Source organism: Pochonia chlamydosporia, assembly GCF_001653235.2.
Source record: "Pochonia chlamydosporia 170 chromosome Unknown PCv3seq00030, whole genome shotgun sequence".
Lineage (NCBI taxonomy): Eukaryota > Fungi > Ascomycota > Sordariomycetes > Hypocreales > Clavicipitaceae > Pochonia > Pochonia chlamydosporia.
The window spans coordinates 174060-196492 of record NW_019154065.1 but is presented as its reverse complement, the minus strand read 5'-3'; the positions used below and the strand labels follow the sequence as shown (position 1 = coordinate 196492).

At 44.6% G+C, this 22433-nt stretch overlaps 6 protein-coding genes across 6 annotated transcripts in view; 3 read left to right on the top strand and 3 right to left on the bottom strand.

Moving 5' to 3' along the window:
- Positions 1-1036: 1036 nt before the first annotated feature.
- On the top strand, positions 1037-3459 carry VFPPC_18434 (Tfo1 transposase; the record flags this gene model as incomplete). Its single annotated transcript, XM_018294775.1, has 3 exons — positions 1037-1963; positions 2015-2680; positions 2740-3459. The coding sequence occupies 3 exons, from the start codon at positions 1037-1039 to the stop codon at positions 3457-3459; spliced, it is 2313 nt and encodes a 770-aa protein (XP_018136402.1).
- A 191-nt stretch (positions 3460-3650) lies between these two features.
- On the top strand, positions 3651-4231 carry VFPPC_18433 (hypothetical protein; the record flags this gene model as incomplete). The annotated part of the gene is made up of 2 exons (XM_022430044.1): positions 3651-3914; positions 4064-4231. 2 exons carry the CDS (start codon positions 3651-3653, stop codon positions 4229-4231), a joined length of 432 nt encoding a protein of 143 aa, XP_022284821.1.
- An 8373-nt stretch (positions 4232-12604) lies between these two features.
- Positions 12605-16351, bottom strand: VFPPC_12443 (antibiotic biosynthesis monooxygenase domain-containing protein; the record flags this gene model as incomplete). Its single annotated transcript, XM_018290320.1, has 4 exons — positions 12605-12613; positions 14597-14729; positions 14793-15036; positions 15097-16351. The coding sequence occupies 4 exons, from the start codon at positions 16349-16351 to the stop codon at positions 12605-12607; spliced, it is 1641 nt and encodes a 546-aa protein (XP_018136401.1).
- A 1283-nt stretch (positions 16352-17634) lies between these two features.
- Positions 17635-18688, bottom strand: VFPPC_18432 (hypothetical protein; the record flags this gene model as incomplete). The annotated part of the gene is made up of 2 exons (XM_022430043.1): positions 17635-18325; positions 18423-18688. 2 exons carry the CDS (start codon positions 18686-18688, stop codon positions 17635-17637), a joined length of 957 nt encoding a protein of 318 aa, XP_022284820.1.
- Positions 18689-19766: 1078 nt separating this feature from the next.
- VFPPC_18431 (ATP-dependent DNA helicase PIF1) lies at positions 19767-21893 on the top strand (the record flags this gene model as incomplete). The annotated part of the gene is made up of 1 exon (XM_022430042.1): positions 19767-21893. One exon carries the CDS (start codon positions 19767-19769, stop codon positions 21891-21893), a length of 2127 nt encoding a protein of 708 aa, XP_022284819.1.
- A 71-nt stretch (positions 21894-21964) lies between these two features.
- Positions 21965-22433, bottom strand: part of VFPPC_18430 (PIF1 protein) — a gene marked incomplete at both ends in the record, with an annotated part of 3544 nt that continues 3075 nt past the window's right edge. Inside the window, one exon of the mRNA XM_022430041.1 lies at positions 21965-22340. Within this exon, the coding sequence (XP_022284818.1) occupies positions 21965-22340 (376 nt within the window). The remainder of the gene's footprint in view (positions 22341-22433) is intronic.

Below are 22433 nucleotides of genomic sequence, written 5' to 3'. Positions count from 1 at the left end.
TACATCAGCATCAACGATTGTCCTGGAATTTGGGGTTCCGCTGTCACTTCCGCACAGGCCGACGCCTTGGATATAGTACGTGTTCTCTCTCACTATTCAAGGCTCTTCTAACGCCAAGTGAGTATAGGTCAATTATGTCATTCCCAAGTTCCAGACCATTTTGGCCAACCTCCGAATTACCCCTGTACCGACTATCATTGGACTGTCTAACGAAGACAGGACACTGTTCAGAACTTACGAAGCATTTTTTGGGCAGTCGTATTTTGGCGTTGATACGAAAACCAATATACAGAAAAACAGTGATGCCATAGATCGATTGAAGGGACTTATAAGTAGTTCTTCCCCCATCCCCATGTGGAAAGGTTTCAAGTCCTGATGGGAGCTTAGCCGTTGCCGAACGCATTCAAGCCGCCCTGCAGCAACCACATTTGGTGAATTTGAAATTGTAAGGAGCAGATTACCATAAAATTCCTCCATGAACTGACTCGATTGAAGGTACTGCCACGATAATTTTCTGAAAGATACCGATCCCGCGGGCTATTCAGGTATGTACAAACTCAATCTTGGTTTATACTTTGCTTTACAGCAATCCATGGACCCCATCAGCATCCCCCAAGATACGCTTGCCATTTCTATCGTTTGAAACCTAATAATTATAGCACAGGTTTTGGTATTATGCAATGGGATTCTCATGCCGCCACCCCTCAAAACAACATTGGCGAGTGGGTATTTCTCAAGACATGTGACGAGAACCCCCAAACGACCGCCTACACCCATACATGGGCAAAATTGTACGTACAACGCGTTGTACAACGCGTTGTGTAGTACGGCCCTGAATCTGTTGTACAACAACTACACATTTTGCCTGTTGTACAACTGTTGTACAACGCGCTCTGATTGGTCCAATATACTGTTCTCCCTTATCGATTATGGCCCATCTCCACCGCACCATGACTCTTCAACGCAACGCGTAGCAAGATAGCCAGCTCAAGCGCATCACTTTTACCCCCAAACTCTGTCTAAGTCGATTGATACGATGTCGGTAGCTGACGCCTCATCATTTCTGGTCTCCTCCACTCCTGCCTCATCATCCACGGGGTCTTCGGAAGTCTTTACAACACATTCTCCGGTCCAGATGAACATCTGGACCTTGTTTCGACTTCCAGTGGGCTCCGAGCAGACTCATATCATTCAGAAGGTTGGTACAAAAAGACATAAGAAGGTTCTGCACTACTGTCTCTCTTGTGAGAAGCAGAAAGCGAAGCCGATCTGGAGCAGTGCCTACACAGGCAATGCGAAGGAGCATGTCCAAAAGGTGCACAAAGCCGAGTGGAAGGAATGGTCTCGCAACCACGGCAATTCCTTGAGAACAGATGGTCCAAATCAAGCATCCATTGATAGGTATATGCAACCAGTTGGTGTCCACTGTTCGAGGCACCTAACCCTCCGGCAAGCTTTTGATAAGCCACGATTTATTAGGGCGTTTATCGCTCTTTGCGCCCGACGGAGAGTATCATTGAGCGCAACAGAGTGGCCAGAACTTCAAGAACTTATGTTAGCAGGCAACCCTACTATACAAGACCTCTTGAAGCTGTCTCGACGGACGCTTGTGCGCCTCCTTGAAAGGAACTATGTAGAGTATCGTAAGCAACTCCAGACGGCGATTCAAGACGCTGTCGGCCAGATACACTTCTCCACGGACATGTGGACATCACCTGCGCGTCGAGGACATCTCGCAATCTGTGCACAATGGGTTGATTGTGAATATAGGCTGCGGAAAGCTCTGCTAGGACTCCCTCAAGTATTGTACAGCCATAGCGGAGAGTGTCAAGCTGTGCACATCGTCAGGGTTCTCAGAAGTTACGGCATTACCACCAGAATCGGCTATCATACTGGCGATAACGCTACGTCAAATGATACTATGTTAAGAGCGTTATCAGACCATTTGATGACTGAGTACAATGTAGGTCTAATAACGCCAGCCATAGATCTAGTACACGCTGATCATGACTAGTTCAACTTCAACCCTGTTGCCTGCCGAATCCGGTGTCTCGATCATATCCTCAACCTCGCCCTTCAAGCCTTCCTACTAGCCAAGTCAAAGGAGGCTCTTAAAGCCGCTCTTAAAGCCGCTCTTAAAGCCGCACTTGACGCAATTGATCTGGCCGAAGATGCAGACCCATACGAAGTATTCTCCGCCGCGATGGGGGTGCCGATGGTGCAAAATAATGGAGATGGGGCGAGACCAAGAGAGATTGCCGAAAGGGCTAGAGGCAAAGGCAAGCAGAAAGGCTTCGAGGGCTGGGGATCGACCCCTGCACTCGAGAAGCTCCATAACCTCGCTGTGTGGCTCCGAAACAGCCCAATCCATCATGACTTATGGGAGCGAGCTATCGGTATCAGTCTAGGGATTGATAACGATACCAGGTGGTCATCGTGGTACTTTATGATTGATCGAGCGATCCGGAAGAAGAACGAGATCATCAAATTCTTACATGAACACGATGAGGCCTGTGGCCCCAACACTCTGACGCATGGGGATTGGGAGATACTGAGATGTACACACCAATTTCTCCAAGTATTCAACAGTGGCACTTTGTGGGTTGAGGGCGACCGTGCAGGCCTATCTCAGTCGCGTGAGATGATGGACGTGATTCTCGCTTTTTTTGAACAGCAGAAGGTTTGTGGCTGATCAAATATTCCTTTGGCGCGATGGACAAGCAGTTAATCTATCTGTAGAATCTATACTCATCCGGAGAGCGGAAAGATCTTCGGATGGTCCATTCCATTGAGATGGGGTGGTTCATCCTTAACAAGTACTATGAGCTCACGGACACCGTTCCGGTGTACGCTGCTGCGATGCTGCTCGATCCGTCAAAGAGAAGGCGATATCTGACCCAGAACTGGCCGGAGCAGTGGCATCAGAAAGCTCTCGATGCCACACAACGTATTTGGGAAGACAAATATAAGAATATGCCACTCACTCAGCCTGAGGAGGATGCGATGCAGGTTGATGGCTCTCTACCTTCTCCAGATAAGCCGAGAAACGAGCTGGATCGATTGAAGCTCTCTCTGCAGGTTGAATTGGCTGACCTCACGGATGAGGACGATGTGCAGCTATTTCTTAATGCCAGGCCCATCTCGATCAAACCTTTAACTCCCCTGGAATGGTGGTGTTTACCAGAACAACGACAGCGCTACCCGCGGCTCCATCGTATGGCCATCGATATACTCTCAATCCCTCCATCATCAGCAGAGCCAGAACGAACGTTTTCAGCTGCTCGTCGTACACAATCGTGGGACAGGCTTCGGATGACGGCAAACAACCTAGAAAGGCTTGAGTGTATCGGCAATTGGTTGAGAAACGGACATATTGATCTTGTACATATAATCACGGCGATTGAGGGTATGAATGAAGTGGAGGTCGAGCTAGATTTTGACTCCGACGAGATGGGATAGGTGGTTGCTATTGCGATGAAACAAAGTTTCGGAGACTCAACACCACTTCAGATCATCGTTTTAATGTCACGTGCATACAACACGTTGTACAACAGGCATACTACCATAATACAACGTGTAGTTGTAGTATGAGGCTCATACAACATTTGTTGTGTAGTTTGAGGTCATACTACAGTTGTACAATTTTGCCCATGTATGCCTACACCTACCACCCCGAACCAACTATATTTGGAGATGAATCCATTATTGTCTTTTGCAGGGGCAAGCTCCAGTCTTGGGCAACAATGTATGCGCAACGTGAAAGAGTCGGAAATTATCACAACGCTGGAGCTCTAACACCAGGCGTCTACACATTGGATCACCTCTGGGAGTACCTTCCAGCAACTTTGATTCACGAATTGACTCATGCGCGAGTTGTCGTGCAGCAAAATGTCCTTGGTATGACGTTACTCTCAGCCTTACCCTGTCCCTAGCCCCCTTGTCTAAATTTACCTTCCCTGCCTCTTACGTTCTTTCTTACTTTCTGGTTTCCTTTTTGGATGTGACTAATTGTTTGGTAGGCGATCAATGCCTTATAAATAAAGCATCTGCCTACCAATGGCAGTGCATCCGTCAGCTCGCAATTGAGAATCCCACCTTCGCTGCTACAAATGCCGGTATGGTCCTTGTCCCTTTCACGATATCACAAGGACTTTTATCGCTAAGTTCCATATTAGATTCTTTCTCGCTATTCGTAACAGGTACGTCGGAAGCATTTAGAGTTACTAGTTAAACATAGTGTTGACCATATTTTTTCTCAGCTATCTACTTTAACGGCAACGACTGGTCAACTGGATTATCACAGCCTATAGGATACATTCCCCTCATTTCCAACAACTAACGTTTGGCTAATGGGAACTGCACAAACTTCCAAGAAATACAGAATGGCTTACATTAATAGATAGGCCTAGACTTATAGATGTAATTGAAATTTACAATCTACTAATATTATTTGTATGCTTAAGAAATAAATAGCATTAAAGCTGTGTAACAGTCTAGGCGAGTATATTAACAAGGGAATATAATGTAATGTAATTTATTTACGCCTAGAGGGATTATCCCTAAAGGGCTATAATAGTGCGCTGCTTGCTTAATCTACCCTGTAAGCTATACTCGTAAAGCCTAATAATAATCTCTTTTCTTAGCACCTATAGCCTTATTTTATTACTAGTAGTTCTACTCTAAGGTTATTTTTCTAGAGTGCCTAGCATTCTATCTTTAGTAGCTAGAGCTAAGTTAGTTAGTATAAGGTTATACAGCTAGGATATTACGCGCTAATACTAGTCTACTAGTCTAATTTATTATAGGTTTGCTTATTCTTATTTATCTATTTCCCTTTAGCCTTTCTATTACTATTATAAATTTAATTATTATTTAGACTGCTATTATATTAGCGTTCTATCTCTTGCTATTTAATCTAGACTTACCTCCTAGAAAGAAAGATAAGTTTTCTATCTTAGTCTACTTATATTATATTAGGCTTTCCCTTTCTAAATTCTACTATTTATACTAAAAGAGAAAATACTTAACTATCTCTACTACTTAGCTATAGCTATATTAGTCTATCCCTATAGCCTTAATGCTATATAGGTATCTATTAAGCTAGCACTTTCCTATCTATAGCTATATTAGTATCTTAGACTTCTTAGTATTTAGAGCGTTATAGATAGCTTGTGTGTGCTAGCCTAGAAGCGCTATATCTATATATTGTAAATACTATCCTGCTCTAATAGGTATTCTTTGCTGCTGCTATTGCTATTAGCTAAGTAGTAGCCTAGTTCTTATAGATTGTGCTTAATAGCTTGCTTTTTCCCAAATATACCTATCCTTTATAGCCTTACAAGCTACTATCTTAGCTGCTATACCTAGCTAGAAGCTCTTATGCCCTGCTGGTACCTATAGCATAAATACTAGTATATCTCGCAGATACAGTAGCCTTACCTGCCTATATACCTCTTAAACTGCCTGTTATCTAGATTGCTATTAAGGCTATCCTACCACTTATATAGCTGCTCTATTACTGCTAATAATAACTACATTCTTATGCTATAAACTTACTAGCACGTATTAGAATGCCTACGCTATAGCCTCTAGCTTAGCTGTATATAGATTTACGTCTTTAAGCGAGCCTAGTATAACTAAGAACTAGGCTAATATATCTCTCTTGCCCTTTGCTGTTATATACTCTATATAGCCCCCCATGCCGACCATTCCACCTCTCTCTGAGGAGCTCGTCGAGATAACCATGCCTCGGGCCCCTCTTGCAGCCTCTGCTGCTTCGCAGTGTATTTAAAAGCCCTGCCTCGCCTCAGCCTGGGGTCATGTCAAGGCAGGCAACCTCTTAACTCCAGGCGAGGCCAAGGCAGGCCCACACAAAAAAATACTTGTAGAGGCAGGCTTAGGCAAGATTGTGATTTTATTTAGGCTTAGGGAGGCTTGCTTAGTTATAGAAAAAAAATCGCTAAAAAATAAAGCTATTTAGAGATATTATACAACTTAAGTGGGGTTTTCTAATTGCCCCTCCCTTTCTAGGAGCCTAAACCCTTTTTCTCCATAATAAGCCACATTTATAGGCACTACGTAGCCTTAATAATATCTGGCTTAAGACGATTTCTCTGCCCTGTAATTATTAGCTTGCACTGAGAAAAGACCCTTTCATAATTACTAGATATTATAGGAACTAAGGCTATATCTAAACCCATTTGCGCTATCTATTAGGTTGCAAGCTATTTAGATTGCTGTAGCTAATAAGCCAGAAGAGTATTGCTATTATTAAGCTTAAAAACCTTTATTAAAAGCTAGGTTTTAAGCTTATCTAATTTGTTCTTATCCCACTAGGTTATATCTGTTTTAAACTTAAATTTATCTAGAGTTCTTACCCTCTTAGAGCTGGCAGACAGGCCTATAGTGGGAAGGTTTTTATACTCTTCCTAGAGTAAATTTAGTGCCCTTTGCCGCCTAGCAGCTAGGATTTAGAGTTAGTGGCATCCTTCTATAAGTGCGCGTCCTTCTACTGCCTCTTAAAGTACTTCCACTTTATTTAAGAATTTATAATAATAGTAGCGTAATAGGCTAGCGTATTATTAACTATTGCAAAATACTTATTAAGCTTTATCTAGCAATTAATAATGCATACATAGAGTTAGCAGACGCTAGGAGAGGTAAGATCTAGATTTTTAGCTTGGAAATTAAAGTTATTATAGTGCTCCTAGATATGCTTTAAAAGGATATTAAGAGTAGTTATATAGTTAGACAATACGCCTTAATTAGATGACAATTTGCTCCCTTCCGCGCGCTTTATAAGACTGTAGAACTTCTCTAAGAAGGCTATATTTTAGTTAAAACCGCCTAATTATTAGCAGTTAGTAAGTTATGCTTGAGCAAGGATTTCTATTCCTCTGCTAACCGCGCCCTCTTGTTAGATAAACTGTGTATAGATTCCGCATAATTAATATAAAAGCAATTAATACAGTCTCTTAGCATAAGAGCGCGCTTGATTATTAGGTAAAGGGAGTTCTATTAAGTTGTGTTGTTAACTACTAGCTTTAGGCCGTTAAATTTAGTGGCAAAATCTTCGGACTAACTCTTAATATTTGCAAATTTCTCTTGCCGTTAAGGTGACTAACAAATAAAGGTCACAACGTTATAAAGCTTGCCAACTAGGCCTCTCTTCCTCTAAAGTTATAGCTCCTTTAGTAGTAATAACTATTCTTTAAACGCCTTAGCATTCTTCTTAAAAGCATTAAACTCTGTACCATATAGAAAGGCTTTAGCAAAGAGGTTAATAATATAACTAAGGCAGCATAGACGTTAACTAAGTTGTTGCTTTATTGTTAGGTAGGGGAGAAAGCAGGCAATAAGCGCATTAATAGCAGTATTATTATTAGAAGCGTTATTTGTAACAAAATAACTAATTTCATTCTGTAGATTGTATTCACAAATAACCTCTTTTATAACCTCTACTTGGTTCTCACCTGAATAGGAGCTATGTAACTAGCGTATCGCAATAAGAATCTAAAATAAAAGTTAGTTAAGTTACTAATATCTAGTTATAACTAAAGTAAATATACTAACTAGTTCTAACTAAACTTATTAATAAAATGAGTTACTACTCTAAGGAGGGCTAAATGATTTAGAGATGTCTAGAGGTTAAAGGAGAAGTAAATCTTGCTAACTAACCGTGCTAGGACCCCCTTTATGTGTTCCTTCCGCTTGTTAAACGCCTCTAAAACTAGGGCATGTAATGTATTTCTGCAGCCCAATAGTAACTTGTCAATTAATAGGTATACTATTTAAAGAAAGCCTATAAATAGCTTGTCCGCAACAAGTCTAACTGCTATCTAGCAGACTATAAAAAAGGTAATTAAAGCTTCCTTAAAAGGGACTTTCTTAATAGTTATAGTTAACTAGACATATAACCCTAACTAGCGTATTAGCGTGGTATCTTTATTATTGTCCCCACTATTACTATTTAAGGGTGCTAGGGAGGACTATTAGACCTATTCACAAGGAGTTTTCCGACTGCGTTGAGAGATCCCATAAATAAGAAGGTAGGCCGGTTTATTTTGGGAGTTTGCATCTGTAAATTAGACTTTGCTATAGTGCTTATACTTCTAGATCTTGCGGTTTTATAGCTCTTTTCCACTGTTATTAGAGCCTATAATTATAAGTATTAATCCATATAAATTGCGAGGAAATACTTACCTTTAGACGTTCGGATTAACTCTTTAGCCTGCTCCTTATCCTAATACCACGCTAAACGGCGGGACCGTCTATGATAATATGGTTTATACCGCACATACTATATCCCTCTAACTTGTATTTGGTAATTCTGTGGTATCTAAGCTACTGCTAGGTTGTAGGCCTCATTGTTATGGGCTTTAAAAAGAGCCCTAATTAAAGGTTATTCTTGGCTAGGGAGAGTTGGTGTATTACCAGAGCATAGAGTAGTTAATTTAAGCCTGTTATTGCTATCTGGTTTGGTGATAGAAGCTATAGTACTGTTAATAGAATTAATATGTTGAGGATGGGGAAATTATCTTTTATCTATATTATATTACTAGTTGCAATAAAAAGGGTACTTAAATTGCTCTCTAGAGTAGGTGGCAAAGTAAGTAACTTTTTGTCTACTAGAGCGCGCATAACTATCTTTTAATTTTGGTGTTTTAAGCTACCTAATTTTACCCAAGCCTAGCCTAGCCTAGCCACCCCCTTTGTCGAGGCAGGCTAGCGTTCTTCCTCTGGCAAGGCAAAGGCAGGCTAACAGCTAAAATTGGCCGCTAAGGCACGGCTAGGCAAGGGCAGGCAAGGGCAGGCAAGGGCAACAGCGGGGCGTTTGAATACACTGCTGCTTCGTCTCGGTCCACATCACACACGACGCGGATCTGGCCCTCCTATAGTGCTATGGCAAACTCTTGGATTACTTCTAACCGCTCTCCTGCTTCTTTCCTATACTGCCTAGCTATCTTTTATATTATTAAGATAAACTGTTAATATATTCTTATGCTTAGCCTTACTTGTAGGTATTCTCTTAGGAGGGTATATAGGCTAGTCTATATCTTAGTAGTAGCCCTAGCATATTATTAAGGCACTAGCTTAATATTTACCTTAGCTTTTATAATAGCTATAGTAATACTTTAAAATGCTCTAGTTACTATCTTTACTCTAATTACTTGCGGTAACTATACTATCTCCTTCTCTTTATAAGTATATATCTACACATTAGAGGCATAGTTTATAGCTAGTACTACTATAGCTGTAAATAGCTATCTAGCCTCCCACAGTAATAAAGCCTAAAGTCTCTTTAACTATATTGCGACTGCTAGGCTCTTAGTAGCTATCTTAGTAATATGCTTTTTATACCTAAGCTTTACGTCTAGTACTACTCCTAGCACCTTAGTAGTATCCTTTAGTTATATAGTCTATCTATTAACTATAAAGCTATTCTAGCTGCTATATCTAGCTATTCTTATAAATAAATAATAGCTATCTTGCTACTCTTAAAAGTTACCTTGCTTTGCCTCTCCTAGGCTATAGCTTAGTTAATAATAGCCTAGATTCTAGCCTAGTTTGCCTCTGCTATCTTTCCTATTACCTAGGCTAAGTAGTTATCTATAAAGGCAATTACTCTCTCTATTATGCTAATGCTTATTAGCATAAGATTTATATTAAAGAATAGGAAGAGGATTAGTAATAGTAGAGACCCCTATAGTAGGCCTGCCTATAGGAGAGGTTTCTAGGGTATGTAGTATCTATCAACCTTGATGCTAGGCGTCTTACTAGAGTAGAATGCATCTATCTACTAAACCTAATTCCTAGGCAGGTCTCTTACTACTAGCCTCTATAGTAGTCTCTCTTTAAATATGCTATTATATATACTCTTAATATTAAAGCTTACTAGACTAAGCATCTTACTTATTCTCTATGCTTTATATATATTCTTATATAGGAGAAAAAGCACTTATTCTGCTAAAATATCTCTTTCTTGCCCTAAAATAGTTTGCTAGTAGTAAGCCTTATATCTTAATAGCATATAAGATTTACTCTACTACTACTGCCTCTAACACCTTACCTAACATTAAGAGTAGGGAAATTAGTTGCTAGGCTCTTGCTAATATGTAATTATTCTTATTAGGTTTTCTTAGCAGGATAATTCTTGCGCTTCTCTACTGCTAGAGCAGCTTGCTGCTCCTAAGTAATAGCTAGAATAGGTATTGTACGCGTTTCTTAACTACTAGCTATAGCTCTTTTTATACTATTACTAGCAGGCTGTTATCCCTGGGCGCCTTCTATGGCTTAGCAGCTATCACCTTTCTCTCCACCTCTTCCATTGTTAACAAAAAGAACGCGCTCTATTGCTAAGCAATTATACCCCCTTATATCGTGTGACATCCATGGTCAGATCTGGCCACTCCACTGGCAGTCGTCGCGGCCCCTCAGGCTTGGCCTCGATTTGGGTTGGCAGCAGGGGGAAAAAGGTGCGGAGCAGCTCCTCTGCTTAACTCTGCCAGTCCGCTATTATTATCCTGTCCCCCTTCTTTAGCGGCAGTATCTTCTCCTTTACGCTAGCAGATTAAGCTCCTAGGTATTTAGATGCTCTCTAGATATTGCTATTCTTAGCTAGGAACTCTTTCTAATGCTACTATTTCTGCTTTTATATAGCATTATAGTACTTCTTAGCTGCTCTCTTTGCTTTGCTCTCTAGATCTAGCGCTAGCAAACCTGCCCTTCTCTAGGCCCTAGCCTAGTTCCTCTAAAAAGTATAGATCTACTAGAGCTAGGTTAGGTCTATTATCTACTACTGCTTTGCATATAGACTTAATTGCGCTTGTAGTATTAGGTCTTATATTGCCGTAAGCACAATCCGCATAAACTAGTTAGTCTATTCTTATAGACTCTAAGCCTGCTAGCACACTAAGTTTAGCTCTCTTAAAATCCTATTGCAGATTGCCTTCTAGGGAGCATTCTTAAATAGGAACTACAGCTTAACATCCTAGCAGGGCACCTTAATGCTAAATACTATCTAGATAGGCTAGTAGTTAGATCTATACTTAGTTAGGTATATAGCGCACTTAGTTCTCTTCTCTGCTATCTCCTCTATAACTAGCACTAGGTTAATTATGCTTTCTAGCCTAGGCTTTAGTTTCTACTACGTCTATATGCTGCATAGTAGGAGGCTCTAGAGGCTATAATTATTTATAAGGTTAATAATTAGCTATCCTTCTGCTTATTGCCTTATTATTATGCTATCTCCTTTTTATAGCATATTATAGCAATTAAAATCTCCTACTACTACTATATCTATTTGCTTGCCTGTGCTATAGCAAAAATAAGAGATTAGGCTACTTACCTCTTAGACTGCTACTAGTAAGAATAATATATTATTGCATTACATATAGACTAATACTACTAGGACTTACCTATCCTAGAGATAGAGAATAGCTATAGTTAGATTAGGAGATAATACTACTACTTACTCTAACTCTAAGTCTTACTGCACCTAGAGCATGCTCTAGATTAGCTATCTCTCTAAATTAGTAATACTTAGCACTATCTTTGTCTAGTTACTATAGCTTATTAGAGCTATTATAACCATATTATTAACTAGCTGCGCGTATAGCTCTATTAGCAAAAGAACTATATAGTTACTTAGGTCTATATTATTTATCACCCTAAGCTATACTGTGTCCTGCTTGCGTATATTTAACTAAAAGATATATAGGTTTCTATGTATTAATTAGCAGGTTATATACTTAGCAGTTTAGACTAGATAACTTATACAGTCTGGTATATAGGACACACTTAGGTTCTGTGGCCTAGCACTATTTATAATTGTGCCCTAGCTGCGTATACTATTCACATGCTCTTAGCTTCTTATAGGAAAAGCCTTATAGCCTAGCTCCTAGCACTTATAATACTATACTAGTCTAACTTATAGCTTAAACACGTTAGTATAGGCTAACTTGCCTGCTAGGTTAAAATACATGCTATTAAGCAGCTATTTTACGTTACTTCCCTTTATTATATAGATTACCATAGACCTATAAGCCTTACTAGAGTCTCTCTTATTAAGCTATAAAATCTTAGCAATTATAATGTTATTTTCCTTGCTAAGAGCTTTAGTAGCACTAGCTAGGATGTTCCCTTTACTGTCTAGCACTACTAATTAATTAATATTATTAACTTTAACTGGATATAGTTAATCCCTTAGGACATATACTCCTAGCACTATAACCTTTTCTGCTGCCTTCTTTACCCGCTATAGTTCTGCTTTATCGCGACACATAATCTTTACCTAGTATACATTCCTAGAGTCCTTAATTACTGCTGTGTAACTCTACGTCTTATAACCCTCCTTTGCCTTAACTTCTATTTTAATTGCTTATTAGATGTTACCTACCTGCGCCTTAACTTTATTTTGCTTCTTAACCCTAGACGTATCTATTATATAGTGTAAAGTATTAGTAAAGAAGGATAGGGTAGTACACATAAGCAAAAGTGATTAAATGTTTATAGGCTAGCTTAGTAGTAGTATTTGCACAGCATCTATGTAAGACGCCTGCAAGCTGCTTTATACCTAGCTGTTCTATACTAGGCTCACAGACACCTAGAGGGTCTATAGCTATTAGTAGACCCTTTCTAGCTCTTTCTTAGTGTTAAGTAGCTCTTGCTCTAACTTGTAGATTAAGTTCTATTGCTTAACAGATATATTCTTAAGGCTCTTTAACTCTTCTAGCACCTTTAGTAGCAATCCCCTCTTACTTACCTTATCTAGGGTCTTACTTCTAATAATACCTATTAATCCTATCTCTAACCTGGTAGATAAAGCTTGCCTAACGCGCTTATTAGTAACTCTTATAGCGTCTAATAGCAACTAACTCTCCTCTAGTTAGTCTGCCTTATCCCCTTTCTTGCTTTCCTTCTCACTCGGCATTATCCGGCAAGATAATCGTCTTAGCGTTGTAAACCCTGCTTGCCCTAGCAGCCCTGCCGACCCAGCGTCCCCCTCAGTAGAACCTGTCAAAGTGCAAGATTTAGTCCACACCACAGCGAAGTAATTGATAGAAATAGCAATTAAACTCAATCAAATTTAAGACCTTCAGTTTTCTTCTCATTCATATAGATGGCAATTGCAGTCTCATAACGATGGAATTGCTAGAGGGGCCTGACGTTTTGGCTACGGGGGCCTGAGTCTTACGGGGGCCTGACTTTTACCACTTGTGATTGGTCCCAAGTGCTCCTGTTAGCCACTTTGGATTCTGCCGCCCTCACCCCAAGTACCTAGCCTGCTTTCCGCAGTTCTTACCGTTTTGACCCTTGAACTCTCCACAATGCTTTCCAGTCAGACAATGGTGGGTTCTTTTCCACCGGGCGTAATAAATGAACGAATGAATGGTGGGTTCACAATAGATCGACTTTACCTGCATCGAAGGCAACAACTGCATTGAATGGGAAATATCTGAGGAGCTGCTGTCGGGCAAATCCACTACAGGGGCTAGTCCTCAGTGGACGCGCACCCTTCTAGAGCACCTTGGGCTACACTAAATGAAAAGACCTGGTGAGAATGTTCGTGAAAGAACTGGGAACCCAGGCGAATCTATGAGCGATGGCTAGGATGGGCGAGCTTGCGTAAAGCCCTACCGTGGAGGTCACGGTAGGCATCGCTATGTCGGATAGTTGGGGAAGGCAGAGATTGCTGGGAACCGCTATACTGACAGCTAATGGTCTAGGCCAGCACGGCCTCGGAAATCTGGGCTGAAGTTGGTTGCGAGGACAGAGATGGAAAAATCAAATACAATTGGCTATTGTCGGATAGGGCTGAGAAAAAGCAAAGAAACCTCCGTCTGTGGACGGAGGTTAGGTTGATGATAAAAGAAGGACGTTTTGCCTGTAAAACAGAAAAACGAGGGCGACATGGACAAGAACAACAATTGCAACCTTGCACCGTGACATCTGTCAATGACTATAGCTAGTAGATTTCTCATAACGCGACAATTTCAGCGTATCAGCTGCCGAATTTTGCTCCTTACAGCACTCCTAGTTCGGCATCCTAAACCCTGCACTGGAATCGGCCACTAAAAGCTCCTCCCCCAACTTCTGAATGTTGTGAAAGGCCTCTAGCGAGTTGATTCAACTAACTAGTCCCTATGCTGTTTACTATCAAGATAGAGAAGAAAAGAGGATCTTCCTACGTCGTGGCATTATCACGGCGCCTTATACCTATCCTTCCATAGAAGGTTCTAGAATCAAGCTGTCATGGGAGTTGGTGATAGGCGGCGCAGCCGCCGTCCAAGCGGCTCCAGCCCGTTACAAATGTGCCCAATTTTACGTTAAGAAATCAAACTCCAAAACTTTGCTCTAAACATCTCACAAACCCGCCGCCAGATCAACCTTTCGTTCCTCAAGGGCTCCTTTGAAAAATCGCTTGCGATTTTGTCACCTGTCAAACTGAAGAATGTGACTGCACGTCAAGGAATCGAGATTCAACTCCACCGGCAGCCAAGGTCTTCAGGGCGTCCAACTTGTGACCAAATAGCTCGTAACACGTGCTGGCCCTGAACAGATTTCCATACCAGTCAAGCCTTGCCGCCTCACTCACCCAAGTCAGCACTCCTGTGAATCGGTCCATGTCCTCCGCCTCAAGATCGAACGCGTCATCCAGTTGCCAGCCCCCTGCAGTATAGACGCTGCACGCGGTTGGAATTCCAGCTGCATGTGAGGGTTCCGTGACGCTACAGAAATATGTCAGTTCTGTAAATAACCTGAGTAGGGGTTAATATAGACGATAGACAAACCTTTTAAAGGCGGCAAAGGCCTGCTCGAAAAGTAGACGATTATGCAGGCCACGCGGAACAGAGAAAGTGATCAACTCTATGTATCCTGCGCGTGGGAATTGTAGACCCCCTATGTTAGGTCTTGACCAGGGTATCGTCTCATGTTTCAGAGGTGCAGCCAGACGCGGACCTAGCGCGGCAAAGACATCCAATATCTGATAATATTGTTCAATGGAGGCCGCGCGCGCGGGTTGATCTCTCCATGCTGTAAGGGTCAGTTAGCTGCCTTGTACAGAGAAACGACTATAGAAGTACGATGCCTTACCAGTAAATATGACAACTTTGGTCGTGTGCTCGACATCGCGAGCCCAAAAGGTCTTTTCATGGCCACTCAACCGGCTTATTCGGTCATTTAATTCTCGAATGATATCATGTGTCTTTCGAGGCATGGCAGATTTCAACTTTAACCAAACTATATCCATAATAAATGGCGGCCGAGATGAGTTGAGAAAGTGGCTAAATTGTCCTATGGTGGGCATATTGTCAAGGTGAAGCTCGCCTTGGTAGTTCAAGGATCCCTTTGGTAAGGGAAATCGCCTCGTCCCCTCTCCCACTTCTTTTATACTAGCTAGGACGGCTTGGAGTCCACGAAGCCTTAGGTTGGGGTCGTGACTGAATTGCCGACGAAAATTAGTCTCAAGTATCGTAGCCAAGCTATTGAACGGGGCGCTTGGCAGAGGCAATAGACCAGCATCCTGTTTCCGGGTCTCTTTGATAAGTTTTATAGCCTTTCTGGAAAGGCTCCGCTGGATATTCGTAGAGGCTTTGCCTTCTGCGTCTTTGCATAAATTTATAGTAGCATGACTATTATATCCAGTCCTGTTACACTCGAGAAATCCAACAAACGTAGTCGAGCATCTCGAGGCGGCAATATCATCCGCTGTTGGTTCCGCAAACATGGACGCATTGTGCTCAAGCCAGTAGGCACGATCATGAAGCCGTATCTCGTTGGAAAAAAGGGCGATGCCTTTGGTCCATTCTTGCTCAAATGACGTCTTGTGTTCGGGAAACATGTCTGAATCAAACGTAATTGATATCATCTCTAGTATTGTCGGTTGGTTGCTACAGGTCGAGGTCGGCGCCGCCAAATGCGCAAGCTTTGAACATCGATTGTCGACATTCGCCCCCAGTAGCCCAATAATAAGGCTGAATCCGAGAGAGTCCTGGAACATCTGCCATGAAGCAGCAGTTTCCCACTGTATCATGCACAGGACGTTGGTGGAATCGTCTAACGTTAGACCCCATTCTATAGAGGCACAACCAGGAATAGACCAGATATATTGGAGCGAGTTGTCCCAAAGTTTCCTAGGAACCCCATGGATATCACTAAGATCTACTCCAGGTTTGAATTTGAACTCGAGAATACTTAGGACTGGTGTGCGTGGGCGATCTTCAGCCCGACCTTTCTTCCAGAGAAGGCCGTCAATGGCAGGCCCAAAGAGTGGCTTGCCCGTAGGTCTTGTTTCAGTCGGCCGCTGGACTATATCCGCCGGAGACGTGGTAGAGCCATATGCTTCCATTGCAACAGGCGACTAGCAACCCCTGGAACAACTCAGGTGGTTTTTGTTAATTTAGTGAAGTGGTTTCGCAGTTAGAAATTGGATGAACAAAATCCCTCTATTGGCTGGGTTGCTGAGGTCAAGTCTGCTAAAGCGGGGTAAACCATTGATGAACGCTGGTCGAAGTTGTGTGCCTGAGATTAAGGCGAGCACTAGGGCCACCGACCCGGTGCCTCTAATTCCCACCACTCCGGTGGGCAAAAGCGCGACCCCTGTATTTTTACTTTCTTGGCACGCAGATGTTAAGAAAGTTGTCAGAAATACTATGGCACTACAGTGTCACGGAGAAAGGTCTAGTTCAAAAAATGTAATTAAGTTGATTATTGTTGTGTCTGTGTCTGTTGCTTGTACCAGGAAGCCAGCATCCCTGCTGGCTTCTGATTGGCTAGCCGCTGGCTGAGGCCCACTTATCTAGCTGCTATCACCACCACCAGCGGTGGTTGCGATAGCTAGAACAAGCATCAATCAACCAGTTACAAGTACCCCAAATTCCGTGATAATTATCACCCGAATAGAAGCCTTGCGCTTCCAATAGTGTCCAGCTTGGAGTTAAGATCCTTTACATCTTCACTCTCCTAGTTCAGCCGAAGGCTGTGTATACATTAATCCATAAGTTTCCCTGAGTCCCCAAATAATGAGGGTTTGGTGCAAATAAGTTTCTGACGTTCTGATTGGTTAAATAATTGTACAGGAGACCAACCGCAAGCGGTTTGCCCAAAAGAGCCTTGAGGAACGAAAGGTTGACTTGATCTGGTGGTTTGTGAAAAGTTTATGTGAAAAGTTTATATAAAGGAAGTTTATATACGGGGTGGATCTCTCAACGCAATAGCAGACTCAGAAGTTGGGGCGGGAGCTTTTAGTGGCCGACTCCAGTGCGGGGGTTTAGGACTTGTCGAGCCAGGGATGCCGTAAAGAAACTAAAAGTTAGACAGCCGATACGCTGAAACGTCTAGTCAAAAGATCATCTGAGAACGGGACAATTCTCTTCCGACGTCTTTACCACTCCGCGTCTGTATCTGAGGATACACAGCAAAGAAGGGGAAGCAAATCATTTAGTCAGATTCCATTTAGTAGTTTATATTCTCACATTATTGTCTCAATCATCGCTACGTGCCCAGTTCGCCTCGAATTACCATGTCGAGGGGCTGCTGAAGTGCTCAGTTCATTGTCCCTGTACTGCTGTCTTCCGTCGATGTCACTGTTCCCAATTTTTGACGACTGTATCCAATTTACTTATGTCTACTCTACGTCAACACATTCCTTGGGGGATGACGATTGCGACGTGGCCGAGCTCCGCCGTCGGATGCCAGGGGCAGGCCCGGGGTTGAGGAGGACTCTTCAGGACCAGCAGTGGTGGACGGAGAAGTCGGGACGGATATGGGTTCTGTAGTAAGCTTTGAGTGCGGGAAAACCAGTGCGCCTGATGAGGCGTCTGGCAGAGTTGTATTTCTATCAGAGGGGTTTGCGGCTTCGATGGCACGGTCCGATATGCGTGGTCTCTTCGAAGGAGTGGATGGCACCCGGCCACGCCAGCGGTCTGATCGCTTCGAAGGTGGAGTATCGGTCGGGGTGGGTGTTGGCGCAGAGGCAGGTCTTGGCAAGTAAGCCAGGTCGAGGACTCGGAGGGCCAGGAGGTTGGTGTCCCTGGTACGGCCAGCAATCTTCGCGGTGACGGTGAGGAGAGCTCCCGGTGCTGGCGTTTTGACTTTCTTCCAACGCTTAGTGTCTTCCAAGAAGCAGACTACGGAGAAGTGAGCTGGGGCTGCCTTGGATGCGTCGTAGACAGATGTTTCGACTGTGAAGTGACGGGGCTCGGAAGGGTCAAGCGAGTTGTCAGTACGGGGCGGCACGAAGCCGATGACGGTCACCATCGGGCACCATTGCTCTGGCAAGTGCTGGTCATACTGGACGGAGTCGGCGATATTCCCTGGGTGTCTAAGGCTGTCAGCCAGAGCTAGGGCGAATGTTCGGCCAGACGTGCCTCATCAAGCTCAGCGTCTGCGTGCTAATCTCCAGAGTGCCGTCCATCGACAGAGTCGTGGAGAAGCGGCCGTCGGCGTAGAAGAAAGCGCCAGGAAGGTAGAGTTCTTGTTGTTCTTGCGTTAGATAAGTATGGATGCGGGTGCGAATGGGGTCGGTGGCGATATTAGGATCATGGAAACCGTCTTCCTCGAAGATGTTGAGATCTGTCTGGATCTCGACGTAGTTTGGAGTATTTTCTCGAGTCGGGTCATGAGTAATGGCATCGACGAAATCCCGTAAGTGAATTATACTCGTGAATGTTGGTTGTCGAGACATGTTGAAGGAGATTTGGAATGAGTCCGTGAAAACCGGCCCTGGGCCGTAGGTCGCATGGCTGGTTCTTATAGGGGAATAGTTCTGCATGGAATAGATGTTTTACTACGGCCTGTTATCCAGGGCCGGCCAGGCAGACTCTACGCGCCAGGCAAAGGCTCAGGGCATGTGAGCGCCTACGTGTCATCGCGCTTTCAGCTCTGAATGCTATCACATGTGTAGTGAGAAATGGTCCATGGCTTTTTTTGTTACAGAGCAGAGCTGATGGAATCATAGAAAATACAGACATGCTTCACAATGCTAGCCGCTTTAAGCGACAAATCCCAAATGGTCGGCAGGGTAATGTTTGCTCGTTGTCGTCGCGAAAAAGCAATGTCGGAAAAAGCAAAACCATATCAGCCGCCCCCCCGCCCCCCTTCTTCTCTTTTTAGTAACTGAAGGCTATGTGGATTTAGTCATCTGGCTGGTAATTTTGAAGATTGGGGTGTGATACGTAGGGGTCTTGTTGGTCAAGTGTCTTCGGCGTGCTGTCTAGCCTTGGGATAGTTCCCGTGTCTCTTGCTGTGCATAGTCTGGTCATTTGGACGGTGATTCTGAAGATTGTGGCATGTGGTGGTGTGGATAGTCGGTCATCATTGCTGTCAGGGACTGGCCGGGCCATGCTGCACACGAGTTATCACGGTCCGACGGGTCATCTGCTGGTGAAGTGTCGGGGGTTGGCCTGGTCATCTGCCAGTAAGGCATCAGGGGTTGGCCGGGTCATCTGTCCACGAAGTCGGTAGTATTTCGTGGGTGGAGGACACGGTTTGTATGTGGAGGTATCGTGTCTACGTGAGGAAGGGAGGTGGTGCGGGAAGAGGTGCGGGAAGGCAGGTGCGGTCTGGGGAATTGGTGGTGTGGCCGATATTGAGAGAGAGGTCAGATCGAATGGGGGTGGTATAATCTGGACGGCGTCAGCGCAGGAGCCGAGATGGAGTTTTGCGCGGTATAGAGGAGATGCAGAGATCCCAAGGTTATAGCTTTGGGAATAATAGAATCACGTCCACAACAGAGATAGTGAAGATTCGACGGGTCGGGGAAAATGCCAGGCGCGCTGCAGAACAGCCGAGTGATGAGAGGTCAGGGTGACGAATCTAGAAGTGTCGAGGCCCTGAAGACGGTGAGCCGTATCTGGGGCGTAGACAAGGTTCAGTATTACCAGTGGGCGTATAGTGGGATCAATTTCTGCAACAAACTCTGCGCAGCGGCTCGCAAGGTGAGCGATTGGGAAGAAGCTGTAGTGAAGTTAAACATGTTGCTTCACAGACGATCCCAGCAGCTTGGACGACGGCCAATTAAGTACTCGGTCAACCCTATCGAATCGGATGATTTGATAAACTTAAGGGCCTGGTCTCATAAGGATCCATACGTCAAGAAAAATGACCGTGAGAGAATCAGTCTAGTTTTCAGCAATCTGGCTGCCAGAGACTTGCCGGCCGGGTTTGGTTTCGATAAATTCGGGCTGATGGTACGAAGTGGACAGCAACAGTCAGGCGGCGATCAGCTTTCGCGGGAGGAGATAGAAAGCCGGAGTCCTTGGGATGGCGGTGACTGGGTTCGAGACCGCACTGAAGGGCGCCTGCGGGAAGGACACGGGAATCTGGCGCGTTTGAGGACGGTGAGGCGCATCTGGGGCGGAGACAAGGTTCAATATTACCAGTGGGCGCATAGGGGAGAAGATTTCTGCAAAAAACTCTGCACAGCGGCCCGTCAGGTGAGCGACTGGGATGAAGCTGTAGTGAAGTTGAACAGGTTGATTCACAGACGAGCTGAGCAAATTGGGCGACGCAAAGTCAAGCAATCGGTCGACCCTATTGATCCGGATGATTTAGTAAATCTGAAAGCTTGGTCTCATAAAGATCCATATGTCAAGAAGAAGGATCGCGAAGGAATCGCGCTGTCTCTCAGCAAGTTGGCTGTCACAGATCTGCCAGCCGGTTTTGGCTTCGACAAGTTCGGGCTGATGGTACGAACGGAAGAGCGACAACTAGGAAGCGTTGAAGAGAGTGGTTTAGGTGTGGGGCGCTGCAATCGGCAGAATGTGGTACATACGGGTGGCAAACAAGTCAGGACGGACAGGAACCGCCGGCGGACCAAGGTCAGAAGGCCGAGAGACGGCTTCGCAAGCAAAGCCGTTGCTAGGCCGGGGGACCTATTTCGGGCGTTCAGGCGCGTGCGCGACGGGGACGAACAGGCCACGGCGCAGGTAAATCCGGGCTCGAGAGAAATTCGTGGGTCTTCGTTGGGGGTTTTGGGACGCTTGGAAGTGCGCGAGGGAGAGAGTATGGCGCTTGCGGGTATCGGCATCCGAATCTCGGCAGACGTAATTCGGGCTGCGCAAAATGATTTGGGGCAGGCCAGGGCGGAGAAGGATGCTCGGCGAGGGGAGAAGAAGAGGCAGGGTCCTAGTAACACAGATGGACTGCGATCAAAACGTGCTAGAATCATGGTCCGCCAGGAGAGAACTGAGAGCGATCAAGTGGAGGACCTTGCCAGTGTTCTGCGCTGCATGAATGAAGAATTTGCGGAGAAAGAGCGATTGTCCCACAGCCAGGAATGGAGTATTCCTGTTTCTCTTGAGAAGAAGGTGTCCACCGTCCAGGAATACTACAGTGCGTTCCATGACGTGAGCACCCTGCCGATACATACCTGCACGATCTGTTATCTGAAGTATGCTAGAGTGGATCTGGGTGAGGTTGATTGGGATCGGTGGGTGGTAAGTATCGTCGAGAAACGTGACAATTCACCTTTTAGGTGCAGGCGGTGCTTTCTGCCGGGAAAGAAGATTGTGGCTTGTTTTGACTGTCTGAAGCACCTTAAAAGAGGTGCCTTGTCTCCTGCAGCCCAGTTGCATACTAGGCTCGGGTGCGAACATATGTTTCCCGACGAGTTGAAGGGCCTTACGCCGATCGAGGAAAAGCTTATCGCGCTGAACTCCTGTTATGGGTTCATCACCAAGTACAGTTTAGCAGACAGGCACAGGCAGAGTGTGAGATATCCGAAGCATGTTAAGGGCAACATCACAGTCTTCCCCAATAACGTGCAAGAGCTAGTGAGAGATGTCCTACCTCACCCGCTATTGAAGGTGCTGGATGAGGTGCACGTGTCCTGGCAGGGTGTTGAGAAACCAGCAAATGTGTTATCTCCCATGATAGACCAGTTATCCTGATACGCTGTAACCACAGTAGTTCCGGCACAATACTTGTCCCCCTTGTCGTCGCCGAACTAGCCTCCTGGCTGTCAGAGCGTCGACAAAAACAAGCGCTGCAACTTTTCCGCATCCCTGATGTCCGGCTGGTCATCGAGAGCGAACATCCCGGACGAGATGATCTCGTGGATCACCTCGGCGCCACTCTCAAGCTCCGCCTCCTCCTCATTTCCATCTTCGCCGACTGCGTTAGCCTGCTCACTCCCCTCGGCTGGATCTGCAACAAAATCGTCTCCTTGGCCGAGCATAGCTAGAACATGGCGGATATCAACGGGTCCGTCCTCTTCCAGACCACGCTCTGTCCGTGGAACAACTGGCTCTGTTCGTGCCTTCTCCGACGCCGACGGCTCGTTCCGCTCCAAACGATCGTAGATCTGAGAGGGTACGCCATGTACGGCCGTACCCCAGCTATCCATTTCCGCGGTATCAATATGGATATCGGCATATAGAGGATTGTACCTCTTTAGCCATACCAGCGCCCTCTCCACGACGCGGCGCCGC